Source organism: Lycium ferocissimum, chromosome 9 (assembly GCF_029784015.1).
Source record: "Lycium ferocissimum isolate CSIRO_LF1 chromosome 9, AGI_CSIRO_Lferr_CH_V1, whole genome shotgun sequence".
Classification (NCBI taxonomy): Eukaryota; Viridiplantae; Streptophyta; class Magnoliopsida; order Solanales; family Solanaceae; genus Lycium; species Lycium ferocissimum.
The window spans coordinates 24,696,004-24,710,009 of NC_081350.1; the positions used below are offsets into that span (position 1 = coordinate 24,696,004).

Consider the following 14,006-nt stretch of genomic DNA (forward strand, 5'->3'; position numbering starts at 1 on the left):
AATTTATTTTTTATTTTTACTTTTTAATTATCTGTATTTTTTTTAAAATATATTTTTCTTTTTATAGAATTTATATTTCATTTCCTTTCTTCTCATTCCCAACCTTTACTTCTTGTGGTTCCATGTAATTGCTCGTTTTTTTTTTTTTTTTAGGTTTTTATTTTATTCATTTAGCATAACCGTGTGAATATTCTAATTTTTGAAACTACATCTTTTAATATTAGAAAGAATGAGTCATTAGCAAACTTGGCATATAAAAAGTGAAGTTATTAAAGTAGAATTTCGTTGTGAATGAGGTTATTGACTTATATTTTCCCTTTCTTTTGAATTATAGGAGTATTTACTGATGTTACGTTGAAACTTACTTATGTAACGTTAGAATTTGACATAAGAGTATTATGTTAAAAATATTCTTTTGGATTCTCAATTTAGGTTATATTTTCGATTTTAAAAATATTTGTTTTAGTACTATTAACTTATTATTTCACATTGCATGTTGTTTATATTTCACTTACAATTGATAGAATTATTGTCAAACATTTGAATAGTGTTATGTCATTATATTTATAAATATTCTTTTTTGTCAAACATCCAATCCCATGATGTTCTCACAAAAAAAGTATGCTTTTAATTTTTACAATCAATTAAAATTAAAACACTATTAATTTAAAATTATATATCAATTTTTTTTTTACAATATTAGTTACAAATATATGATTATTAATTAACATATTTTCAAGAAATAATTTATTATTAAATAACTAATTTAATATCATTTATAAAGGCACATATTTTTAAATATTAATTTTAAATTTTTTATAATTAAATTTTATTTTTAAATTAAACTAACTGTGTAATTACACTTGTGCAACCAAACATCACGCTTATAATTACACTGTAATTACATTATTATAAACAAACAGGTCGTTGTAATTACAATACTGTGTAATTACTAGGCTGTGTAATTACTAGGGTAGTGATTACACCAATTCCAATTACTAGGTGGCTTTCCAAACAGGCTCTAAGTGTTATGTAATCTAATCTCAGAACTTATTCAGTAAGGAGCAATTTAGTTAAATTACTTTTTTTATTTTTATTTTTATTTTTAAGAGTTAGTATTTTCTTAGGGTATTCACATGGCTAGCAACAACACACTTCAATTGTCTCGGGAAAAAACTGAGGAATTTAAAGGAAGAAACTGAAAAGTTGACTCAACTTTCGATTCTCTCATCTACAGGTAAGCCTTGCTCTGTCATCATGTCTGTTCTGTGCTTTTCTTTTTTCCCTGAAAGTACTTGTTTAAATTTGAGTTCTTTCTTGAATCAAATCAGGTTATTAACTCTTTTGCATTATGTGTATAGCAAAATTACCTAAAGGAACCCTCTAATCTTCCCAACTTGTCAATAGTTTTGTGCTTTTTGAAGCCTATTTGTTCATAATTGAAATAAAATGGGTTGACTTTTAGTAGTAAACTAGTATTCTCTCTGTCCCAATTTATGTGTTATAGTTTAATTAGGTACAAAGTTTAAGAAAGAAAGAAAAGATTTCTTGTGGTCTAAAAATATTTGTGTGGTTGTAATAGGGAAGTTTTAAGTTAAAATTATTTCTAAATATAAAAATGTATCAAAGTCTATCACACATAGAAGGAGTAATAGTTTGTGAGAAACAACATGCAACAAACAAAAGGATTTTCCCATTCAGAATAAAGACAAGTTTGTTTGCCTACTTGCTCTAAAAATTTATTGGTTGACAGGTTTTGGTAATTCTTAGTTTCCCCATAATGTTTGTGTTTATGCACCATATGCTTGGTGAATTTTTACTTGCAACAAAAATTCATTTGCTTTGCTTTACTTTCTCTAAATTATTCTGGGGCAGCAAAAATGTTCAATTCTTCCCTTGCAGTGAGTCATGATCAAGACTGGATGTTTTTCTTTTATTTTTTGTATACCTGTTTCCTTTGACAATGATAAATAGATGATGCTATTAAATATCTAAATACACTTGCTCTTATCCAGCTTATATTTCCTATATTTATTTTGTCAATCCTGAATGATAGACTTGTTTCACTAAAAAAGACAAGAGGGGGTTGCTCCGGTGGTAAGCGCCCTCCACTTCGGGTGGTTGTGAGTTCAAGTCACCGCGGGAGCTCCTGGGGGAGGGGTAAAATAATTTTTTCTTTAAAAAAAGGTTAAAAAAATAATAATAAGTTGTTTCACTAAATGAGGAAATACACAATTTGCCAGGCTTAAAAAATAAGATGTGAGATTATTATATATATGGTAAGTAATATTATTATTTATATGGTATTTGACCTTGGATACTCACTTTCTCATGCCCCCTTGTATGTCTAGAATCATTACGGCTTGCTCGTCGAATCACTTTTGTATACTCAAACTATGTGTATTGATTGTGTGTTTTACTTCTCTATCTTTGGGAGTTGCGTGTTAATGAGGAAGACTTATGACAGATTGGGAAATGTAACTAAATTGCGAGGACAATGGGAAAGACAGATAAAATATAGCTTTCTCCTCAAGCCTAAAGACTGCAGGACGCGTGCTATTTAGAGAAAGAAAAACCATAAACTACCATTCAACAGGTTAGATGGGGCTTAAAATTAACGAGAGCAATGACACCTTAATAGGATTCTCATTGTCCATACTAATGGTGTTCCTCCATATTGTTTTCTGATACTCTCTTATCTGTACTTTGCGCTCTCTCATAAAATTGTATGTTGTAGTTGCTAATAGTTGAACTAGTAATTATATGGGATTATACTGGGTATTTTGTTGTTGCATACTGAGTAATGTGAATGTCAGTAGTTACATTTGCTTGCTATGTTCAATTGGTTAACTTTACTGATTTTAGTTTTCGGAAGTGTTTGCAAAATCACTAGCACTATACCATGAGGCATGCTCGGAGTTCTGGTGTAGATATGCTTAGCAATTTGCCCTGTCATATTTTGGAGAATATCCTAGGGTGCTTGGATTTGCGAGATGCAGTGAGGACCAGTATGTTGTCGAAAGGCTGGAGGTACAAGTGGGTCAGACGTCCAAAACTAGAGTTTGGTAATGATGAGTACCTGTATATCCCGCAAAATCCGATACCTAAGACACTGATTTACCAAGTCCTGCTACTCCATGAAGGACCAATAATGAAGTTTAGTCTCTGGGGCCGTTACTGGAGAAGTTGTCCTGATTTTGATCACTGGATTCTGTTCCTTTCCAGGAAAAACGTCCAAGAATTCACCCTTCAAATAGGCGTAGGCAACATATATCATATGCCTTCGCACCTTTTTGCATTCCAGCAACTGAGGCATCTGAAACTTTCTAGTTGTGTGTTCCACCCTCCAACCACTTTCATAGGGTTTAAAAAGCTTACTCACATTGACTTTCACACTGTCACTATCGTGCCAGCAACATTTGGAGATCTCATCTCTAAATGCCCATTGCTCGAACAGTTACGGTTGGTTGCATGCACAAACTTTGATTGCCTCGAAATTGATGCTGCTAATCTCCGGTGCTTCTATTTCATAGGAGTACTGAAGTCCATTTGCTTTAAGAACACCCCTAAGCTTGAACAAGTTACTGTGGATTTCAGATTGCGAGTTTTGGCTGATGAGTTTCCTGTTTGCTCTAATCTTGTGAAGTTCTTCCATCACACGCCTAACCTAAAACAATTGAACCTAGATGGTGGGGTATTGCAGGTAATCTACATTTGTGATGTTATATATTGTAGTCTAGTGATGGTAAATATCATAATCAAATGGCATGCTCAGCTTGATTTAATAACTCCTTTTTATGTGACTCACTTCTAGTACTTGACTGTGGGAGGTCTGCCAGAGAGTCCTCCAACTGCTCTAAACAATGTCAGAGATCTCAACATTTCGCACATGTCGTTCGAAAACATAGAGGAGGTTGTAGGTGCTGTTTACTTGATCACAAGATGTCCCAGGTTACAATACTTTTCAATGGATGTGAGTAACACCCTTTTGTATTTTCTTCATCCCCCCCCCCCCCCGCCCCACCCCACTCACACACACTCTCTCTCTCGCTTTTCCTGCTTAACACCCCCTGGCTAATCATTTAGGCATCCATCAAAAATGTCGAGGAAGCTGGTGTACAATTCATAAAAGCCCAAACGAACTCATATGGTGGTATGAAGGTGCTTCAAAAGGTGTGCATGCTCCTGATTTATGGTGGTCTTGAGCCGCAAACGGAATTTCTGAGGTTTATACTGTCATCTGCACCTGCACTTGAAGAAATCTATATTTTGAATCACGCATTTCCTGATGATCAGGTTATGCAGATGATCCATGAGATGAAACAATTTCCATGTCCATCACGCAATGTTAAATTCAAGTACGAAGAACTTGGTACAGACATAGTGATGGAAGTGCCTTGACTTTGCTTTTCATATTGTGTTGGTTTTGTGGATATTACAGTTTGAATTCAAGAGGACCATCAGTACTGGTATAGTAAGTCTGTGTTATCCTTTTTGGTTGTGGCAGCTTTGTAAATGCATCTTTTGTGCAGTATGATATGCTCTGTGAAGGTCCTTGTCTCAAGTATCCTCTGTGAATTTTGTAAAATGTATTTAGTTGTTTATATTAATGATATAGTCCATGAAGCTATTAGTCTGACTCTACTACGAAGCTGCCATGTTGGTGCAGCAGTAACTTCAGTGATAATATGTAAAAGATTTTGGGAATATGAAACCAGTGCAACTCTTTTGCACCTCCAGGTACAATGAATTTCTTTTATGCCTTGTACATGTGTGCCTGCTTTTTAATAGTGATTCCACCTGCTTTTTTTTTTTTTGTTGGTAAATAGACATTTTATTACCAACTTGAATGAAAGTATTACAGGAAAAGAAGATTGAAGTAACAACCTCATCTTCAGTCTGTACTACTAGCTACTACTCTTTCTCTAAACAAAGGAAAAAATTAAGCTGGATAAAAGCTCAGAAATCTTAGCTTCATTTCTATTCCAACTTTCAAATTGCCTCTGTGGCATATGGGCATAAAATGTATAGATGACCAGTGCTTTCCAGACCATTGAGACACAAGGGACATTCAAAGCTTGTATTAATGCCCCATGTAGCAAGCGTATCCTTTGTATATAATCTCTCCAGTACAGCTTTTCTAAAAATGAATAGCCACTTGGGTCTTCCATCATTATTTCTCCAGAAATTACCCTTCTCCGTGAAAGTCCTGCAAGTCTAGGTAACTGTCATAGTTATAACCAGCAGCTTCAAAATACATTTTACGTTTGAATATCTTTAGCAGCAGTGAAGAAGCTTGAGTCGGTGTTGCATCCCAGATTGTCAAACACTTTACCAAAGTTTATCCTTTTTGTTACTCAATTTCCGTAGTAGTTTAGCTATAATGCTTTGTTGCACTCCATTACATCTATGATGTTAAGACCACCAGCAGCTTTTGGTTTACACAGTTGTTCCAAGCACTAAGCTCTCATTACAATCAGCTTCTTATTTCTTTCCAGAAAGATTTCTGCTGTTTAAGATTCCGTTTATGGCTATTATATAACATTAGGATATCGTTCTTAAAGAGAAAGTAGGAGAGTATTGGGCACGATATTGAAGCATGGTAAGATGTTATTATTTCTTTCCTACTCGCATCAGTGTTACCTGTCCATAGATATATTCTACAAATTGCCACTATCATTGAAGCCACCTTCTTTAGGATAACAACGACCTGAGACCAAAATGTCTTGATGGAGAACAAGACACTTTTGATAAGTTGCACTCTGCCTGCATAAGATACAAGTCTGGCTGTCTAAGATGTTGTGATTCTACCGAACATCTTAATTGGTTGAGATTGCAAGACTTGATAAACTCTTAGTGCTTAATGGTAACCCCCAAGTATCTTCACCCCTACCAATTATCTCAACTCTAGCACCCTCATACTCTTGAATCAAAAGCTTGAATTTTAGGTAGTTGATTATGCAATCTTCATTACTGTATTGTGGTGAGTAGTCGACCAGAAAACCCCATGTAATTAACTTTGAGCCCATTTTGGTTGGCATATCTCAAAGCAGACAAATCATGAATGATGTCAACCTGGTATAGACCACATGGCCTCTGCATCAACAGCTTTACCTCATGTTCATTAGTATGATCTTGAATGAGCAGCTCCTGTAGATTCTCAACACTCTTCTCGACCACCTCAGCAGAGGAGTAGATGTTTTCATCCAAGTGTTTCTCAGTTTCCGCTAGACATGCATAGACAATAGTTGATTTACCAGAAGTCCCTTATGTCATCAAATAACTTATGCTCATATTCAATCTCTCCCTTGTTAGATCTATTTTCCTCTATGCCATCTACATCACCCTCCAAATCCAACTTCACAGTGCTGTTGTATTTGCTGTATACAACAGTGTTGGCGCCTAAGATAGACTTTTAAAAGCACGATTTTCACGAGGAAAAACAGAATCAATCAAAGATGACTAGGATTCCAAATTCTTCACCTGAAGTTCAGAGTAAGCAGGTGGATAGCCATCAAAAATAGCAGCGGTGTCGTCTGATGTTAGCTCAAAGACGGCTACTAGCTTCTTCATGCGCTCTGTGGTGCATATCGACATTGCTTTCACAATTTCTCAGAGAACTTTCCCCACACTCTTTCCTACATCTTTACCTACTTCAGTTTTATTCCTCTTATACTGAAACATGTAAAATCCCAGCAACAACGATTTTCAGTTCAGCCTCTTCAACAGTTAAATAGGTGTCGTCAACCCCATGCTTAGATTTTCAGAGCCAGGAACTAATTTGTCACAAGGCACCGCTACCTTATCTGTTGGCACTTTATCTAACATCTGGTGCACAGAGTCCAAATTCGCCGACCTTTGGTTGTGAACTTGTAGATTTTCAGTCGAAGAACCTTGCACGTTGACATCGTTGTTGAAGCTATAAGTATCACCATAACTCTTGTTTTGCAAATCGAGATTGTCATCAGCCGTTCGACTTGTTGGTGGCTTTGGCATAGGCTGAGGCACTAATTTCTCATCATCTTGACTAGGCAGCTTCACTTCTTGTACAAATTCCACTAATTCAACACATCTTCTCTCCATTCTATCATAACTTTTATTAATAGAATAAGTTAATATGGGCTTTGGATATATTTGTTTCTTAATATATGAACTTGATGAAAATGGTCCTTAATATATATCATAAAATGTGATCATTTTGGTCTTCAGCCCTATAATTAACATACCCATCCTTTTTGCCATCAAAATAAACAGAGTATCTAAACCACAATTGAAAATAAAAATTCTAACCTTATAATCTAAAAGATATACTACTTGAATGACTAGTTCGACTTGTTTCCATCTCTCTGCCTCCAATCACATTCAATGTTTGCCTACTATAATAATTTATTCACCAAAAAACAACTGATGGGCATATCCCATTTCTTCTTATTCATTCAATTTTCAGATGTTTTCCTGCTCAGTTGATTTGGCTCCATTTTCTCCTTCACTCTAATGAGCTCTTTTTATTCTTTTTATGTCCTCAATTCTATGTGCTCTTTTTTTGGTCCTCTTATTAATGACCTCTTTGTTCGTCTTTGCACGGATTAATGCTGAAACTCGCGGTTTCAGGATACACCTTCTGTTTCAATTTATGTGATACACTTTCCTTTTTAGTTTGTCTAAAAAAGAATTATACATTTTTATATTTAGAAATAATTTAACTTAAAGCTTTCCCTTTTATCCTTAATGAAATGATTTACAGTCACACAAATATATGTGGCTTGTTTTTAGACCACAAGTTTTGAAAGTTTTCCTTTTTTTCTTAAACTCTGTGCCTAGTCAAACTATATCACATAAATTGGGACGGAGGGAGTATATTATAGCTGAAAGTGACACACGGGACTGGGGCTAATATTTGCTGATAAAGCTAGTATTTGAGCCAAAACAAGTAGAATCAGTATGGAATCAATACTGGGTTTAATTAAACAATCATTTAATGTGATACTCAGCAGGGTCAAAGAAGCTCTTGATGAATTTTAATGTCACATAATACTCAGGTGGTGTTTCCTGAAAAAATTTGGTTACTCAAGAATGAGGTTATCTGGAAGGAATGGAAGGGTATTTCAGGGGACTAAACCTAATACTTAAAAGATTGATTATGACGATTCAGAAGGCGATACTAGAAATGACTCACTACAAGAAAGAAGATAGTTGCCAACAATTTTTTTTTTTGTTATCACAGTATTGACTATTGTTGCAAAAAGTGCTTTTGGCAACAACATTTTTTTTAACACAGCATAAACTTTTTCGACGCACGTTATTGCAACGACGCAACAACTTTTTTATTTATAAAGCATTTTCGCAACAATAGTCAATATATGGCAACAAAGAAAGTTCATTTTTAAAAAATTTCATCATATGTGCCAGCAATATTATTTTTGTTGCCAAAGAGTTGTTGCCGTTTTTATACTTTCTTGTAGTGACTATACAAATCAGTGGGACATTCTTTTCGATGTTGTTTCATATGTGTTGTTTATAATGAGAAGGATGGGAGGGTGGTTCTTGTTTTGGGAGTGCAAGTGCCTGTTTTTGATGAAATTATATTGTCTAATGTGTACAAAGAAGAAGAAGAAACAAATGTTGATAGACGGGGCAAACAAGAAATGACAACAAATGATTCAATTGGGCCTCTTGACACGTTTGGGCCACTGTCAAAATTTTGGGCTCAGATGTTACCACAGCAAACAATCAAATTCAAGCCCAGTTCTATGCTACTTAATCACAACATATATACAACCCACCATATAGTATAAATGACACTTTGTATAGGACAAAATTAGATATTTCCAGGAATAAAATAGTTGTAGGATATAATTAGTTTGTTACACAATTATTTTACTTATACTTTCAGTCCTTAGTCCCTAGCTTAACTTGTATAAATTAGACATCATCTTGTACACATGAAAATAGTGAAGAAATACAGAGAAAAGCTTCCACAAAATTTTCATTCTCTTTGAATTTTCTCATGGTATCAAAGCAGGTGTAGTGGAATTGCTTTTCTCGAATCACCATCACATACTTCTTCACTCTTCTTCCATAGTCAGGCAAAATTATGTCGACTGAACCAACAGAAACCTCTACACAAACTTCCACTGGACCTACCATTGTTCATGGAGAGAAGAGTGTAACTGATGTTCTACCACCAACTCATCCTTATCATTTGAACGCTTCAGTTTCACCTGGCATGAACCTTATAAGTGTTAGTTTTGATAGCAGAGTACTACTCTCACTCTCAGCCAAAAATAAACTATGTTTCATTAATGATAAAGCAGAAATCCCAGAAGAAACCTCACCTCTTTTTGAGCAATGGTCAAGATGTAATGACATGGTCATTGGATGGTTGTTGAATTCTTTGAGCAAGGACATTGCAGAGAGTATACTCTATTCTCAAAAAGCCTCAGATTTGTGGAATGAGCTGCAGGAAAGGTATGGTCAGTCTGATGGTTCTAAGTTATTTCAACTTCAAAGAGATCTCAACAATATCTCTCAAGGAACCAAAGGATGTTGCTACTTATTACAACAAATTGAAGAAACTATGGGATCAACTAAAGGTCTTAAACACATTCATGAACTGTAACTGTGAATGCAAATGTGGACCTAGAAGCTTTCTCAGCTTATAAGAAATATTCTCATGATGAAGCCTCTACCATCTACAAGTCAAGCTTACTCTATCATTCTTCATGAGGAATCTCAAAGAGAGGTACATTCTAGTAGCAATGTGAACATTGACTCATCTGCCTTCAATGTTAGTAGGTGGAATCAACAAAGAAATCCAAATCCCAGAAAAACAAATATAGAAATCTCAAATCCAAAAAATCAAAACAATTTCACAAACAATTTCACACCAAACAACAACCTCTTCTGCATTCATTGCAAGAAAACCAATCATACTATTCAAGGATGTTACAGATTAATAGGTTACCCTCCAGATTTTAAGTTCACAAATAAAGCTAAAAGACCCTACAACAACCCTAAAGCTAATGCAGCTGCTTCAGAAGAAACTATGATGCAAGTTAATGAGGAAGGAACTGGTGGAATGAATGCCTATCCTCCTTCCAAAATTGTGGGAAGCAGCAAATCATCCACTTTCAATATCAAAAGTTTCACAAAGGATCAATGTCAACAGTTGATTGACATGTTTACTGCAGTACAACATGGTTTTGGAACTGAAAAAGAGCATAAGGCAAACATGGCTGGTATTTCTAATTTTCTTAAAGCTTATACTACTTTTCTCACTAAATTCAAGCCAAGACCCTAGATCATAGATACAGGAGCTTCTCATCACATGTCTTTTGATAAATCTTTGTTTCACAACTTAAGAATGCTTCCTTATCCTATTTCTTTCACCTTGCCTAATTCTTTTAAGGAAACAGTGAGATACATGGGAGATATCATACTTACCCCTTACATCACTTTGACCAATGTGTTTTTTGACCCTTCTTTCAAACACAATTTATTTTATGTAGGACAGTTTGTTTTTCAAATTGATCTTGGAATTCTATTTACTAAAAGTGGATGTTACATACAGGCCCATTCAGTACAGAGAAGGAAGATTTTTGGTGAAGCTGCATCAGGTCTCTATCTACTTCTCAGCCAAGCTCAACCCATCCAAACCTACTAAGCCTCTAGTTGTTAGGTCTAGTTTGTTTTCAAATAAAAGTCTTGTTCTGTCTAATGTTGAGTCTGGTTTTCTGATCCTGATATTTGTAATGTATCCTCTATCAATGAAATGAAAAATGTTTCTCAGAATTTTGACTCTTGCAAACTTTAGCACTATAGACAAGGTCATTTACCCTATGCTTCAATGAGGAAAATCAATGGTGTTTCAATCAATCTATCAAAAACAGATGAACTTCCTTGTGATATCTGTCCAATGGCTAGACAGTCTAAATTGCCTTTTTCAAAGAGCCAAATTTCTTCACAAAATTGCTTTGACACGATTCACATAGACACCTGGGGACCCTATAAAACACAGACTTATAAAGGGGAAAAATACTTCTTGACCATGGTAGATGATTTTTCAAGAACAACTAGGACTTTTTTGCTATCTACCAAATCAAATGCTTTTCCCATTTTGAAGTCCTTTTTAGCTTATGTTGAGACGCAGGTTGGAAAGAAAATAAAAACAGTTAGATCTGATGATGCCTATGAACTGGGTTCTGGAAACCTACCAAGTGATTTTTTTACTTCACACGGAATCATCCACCAGACATCTTGTGTTGCTACCCCCACAACAAAACGGGATAGCTGAAAGGAAACATAGACACCTTTTGGAAGTTTGTAGAAGTCTAATGTATCAATCACACTTGAGTCCTAAATACTGGGGGGAAGCCTTGTTGACTGCCACCCATCTTATCAATCTTTTACCTACCAAGATTCTTAACAACCAAACACCTTATGAGTTACTATTTCAAAAATCACCCTCTTATGCGCATTTAAAAGCTTTTGGGTGTTTGTGTTTTGTGTCAACAGTATCTGCTAACAGAGACAAACGGTCACCTAGAGCTATTCCAGGTGTTTTTCTTGGTTATCCATTTGGGAAAAAGGGTTATAAAGGCAGATCATAGTGAGCAGAAATGTTAGGTTCTATGAGTTTATTTTTCCTTTTGCCTATTCAGCACCTATGTCACAACTGTCTTTCAAGAGTGATGAGGCACTCACTTATACCCAGTTTCCATCATCTAACCTTGCACCCAATCCACCATCTTCACCTAATATATCTTTTCCACAAAACTCAGTAACACTTGCTAACTCTACTCCCATTTCAGGTTCAATTCACACTAACACTAATAATTCCAACACATCCAGTCCTATTTCCTCACCTACTACAGATGTTTCTTCCACAACATCTTTTCCTTTACCTACTCCTAATGAACTTACACCAGTGCCCATCGAAGTGTTGCCACTAGTGGAGGACTTGCGCAGATCAACTAGAAAGTCTGTTTTTCCTTTGCATTTGTCTGATTTTATATGTGACACTGCTTTTTCAGTTATTTCTCCTAACCCGCCTATTTCACATATTCATTCTTTTTCTTATGCTCTGTTAAGTGATCACAATCATAGTCTCATGCACTCTATTGAGAAAATCATGGAACCAACATCTTACCATGAAGCTGCACTTCATCCTGGCTGGAAAATTGCCTTGGAAAATGAAATTCAAGCTCTTATTTACTATTCCACATGGTAAGTTGTCCCTTCGCCTCCGGGAAATAAACCTCTCCCCTGCAAATGGGTTTACAAAGTCAAGTTAAAATCTGATGGTACATTGGATAGATTAAAGGCACATTTGATGGTAAGGGGGGATATACAACATGAAAGAATAGACTACATCGAGACTTACTCACCTGTAGTGAAGATGACTACTATCCGGTACATTCTTGTTATTGCTGTCAAGAATTCCTGGCCTTTATTTCAATTAGACGTGAATAACGCTTTCTTACACGGAGACTTGGATGAAGAAGTCTTCATGAGATTTCCTCCTAGCATCTCTCCACCTTCTGATAATGTTGTTTGTCACTTGAGGAAGTCTCTCTACGAGCTCAAGCAGGCATCACGCCAATGGTATGCTCGTTTATCTGCAGCTTTGGGTAGACGAGGTTTCACTGCTACACTTAATGATTATTCACTTTTTTACAAGGCCTCTGGTTCACTCATGACTCTCTTAGCAGTATACATTGATGACATACTGCTAACTGGGAACAACCAACAAGAAATTGAAGAACTTAAGTCATTTCTCAACCATGAGTTTCGCATAAAGGATTTGGGGTTAGCAAGTTACTTTCTTGGATTGGAAATCTTGCACATCCTAGAGGGTTTGATCATCACACAACGAAAATTTGCTCTTGATCTTATATCGGAACACCCAGACCTTCCTGGTAGAGCTGTTTCCACTCCCATGGATCCCACTATCAAGCTCACCACCGAATCTAGGGAATTGTTATCGAATCCGACTATTTACCGGCATCTATTAGGTCCATTGAATTTCTTGACTCACACTCGCCCTAATCTTGCATATACAGTTCAATCTTTGAGCCAATATATGCAAAATCCATGATTTGGGCAGCTACAAGCTGCTCTTCATGAACTCTTCATCTTCTTTTCAACTTTTAAACTACTGTGACACCGATTGGGCTTCTTGTTCAGATAGTCGTCGATCTGTAAGTGGGTTTTATATTAGCATCGGCGGTTCCCCAGTCTCTTGGAAATCCAAGAAACAACAAGTTGTTTCACTATCATCGGCGGAGGCGGAGTATCATTCCATGTGCCGCCTGGTCGCAGAATTATCTTGGCTTGTCCGCCTCCTATCTGATCTTGGTGTTTCCCATCTCTCTACACTGTGACAATTAATCCGCCATCCATATTGCCAAAAACCCAGTCTTTCGTAAACGAACCAAGCACATCGAGCTTGATTGTCACTTTGTTCGTGAAAAAATTGCTCGATGGTCTTATTTTGCTTTCTTTTGTCCCATCTTCATCACAGATCGCCGATCTTTTCATAAAGGCCCTGACCGGACCATTTCATCAGAGTTTTATAGGCAAGTTGGGTGTCCGGTCGCCGGACAACCACTTGAGAGGGGATGATGAAATTATATCGCTAATGTGTACAAAGAAGAAGAAGAAGAAGAAGAAGAAGAAGAAGAAGAAACAAATGTTGATAGACGAGCAAACAAGAAATGACAACAAATGATTCGACTGGGCCTCTTGACACGTTTGGGCCACTATCAAAATGTTTGGGCTCAGATGTTACCACAGCAAACAATCAAATTCAAGCCCAGTTCTATGCTACCTCATCACAGCTCATACATTAAGGACTATTTTGATCATTTCTCCATCACTTTCTTCATCTCATTTATTCGTGTTTCCATCTCTCAAATATTACCCACGGGGCAAGGAAAGTGTTGTGATATCAAATGATGCGAGAATGAAATTTGGAAGAAATCTAGCTACAGACTAAGCTAAGGTAA

At 36.1% G+C, this 14,006-nt stretch overlaps 1 protein-coding gene and 1 long non-coding RNA gene across 7 annotated transcripts; one reads left to right on the forward strand and one right to left on the reverse strand.

Annotated features, from left to right (window-relative positions):
* The first annotated feature begins 1,103 nt into the window (after window positions 1–1,103).
* Window positions 1,104–4,746, forward strand: LOC132029984 (F-box/FBD/LRR-repeat protein At1g13570-like). 6 transcript variants are annotated; one of them, XM_059419422.1, is made up of 4 exons: window positions 1,104–1,237; window positions 2,876–3,703; window positions 3,815–3,973; window positions 4,087–4,746. In XM_059419422.1, exons 2-4 carry the CDS (start codon window positions 2,903–2,905, stop codon window positions 4,399–4,401), a joined length of 1,275 nt encoding a protein of 424 aa, XP_059275405.1. In that variant the 5' UTR covers window positions 1,104–1,237; window positions 2,876–2,902; the 3' UTR covers window positions 4,402–4,746. The 6 variants fall into 6 exon arrangements, with proteins under 6 accessions (XP_059275405.1, XP_059275404.1, XP_059275407.1 ...); XM_059419421.1 differs by having other exon boundaries at window positions 1,105–1,237; window positions 2,468–3,703; XM_059419424.1 differs by having other exon boundaries at window positions 1,127–1,237; window positions 2,866–3,703.
* A 4,419-nt stretch (window positions 4,747–9,165) lies between these two features.
* Window positions 9,166–13,116, reverse strand: LOC132069335 (uncharacterized). Its single transcript, XR_009417748.1, has 4 exons — window positions 12,387–13,116; window positions 12,149–12,264; window positions 9,336–9,457; window positions 9,166–9,221 (listed from the first exon to the last, which is right to left on the reverse strand). It is a non-coding gene; the product is annotated as an uncharacterized LOC132069335 (long non-coding RNA).
* Window positions 13,117–14,006: the final 890 nt, after the last annotated feature.

Excerpts from the sequence above, each read along its gene's own strand:
- LOC132029984 (XM_059419422.1), top strand. The coding sequence starts at position 2,903 with ATGAGGCATGCTCGGAGTTCTGGTGTAGATATGCTTAGCAATTTGCCC. Across the intron at positions 3,704-3,814 it reads TAGATGGTGGGGTATTGCAG|TACTTGACTGTGGGAGGTCT; the intron begins GTAATCTACATT and ends ACTCACTTCTAG. Across the intron at positions 3,974-4,086 it reads TACAATACTTTTCAATGGAT|GCATCCATCAAAAATGTCGA; the intron begins GTGAGTAACACC and ends CTAATCATTTAG.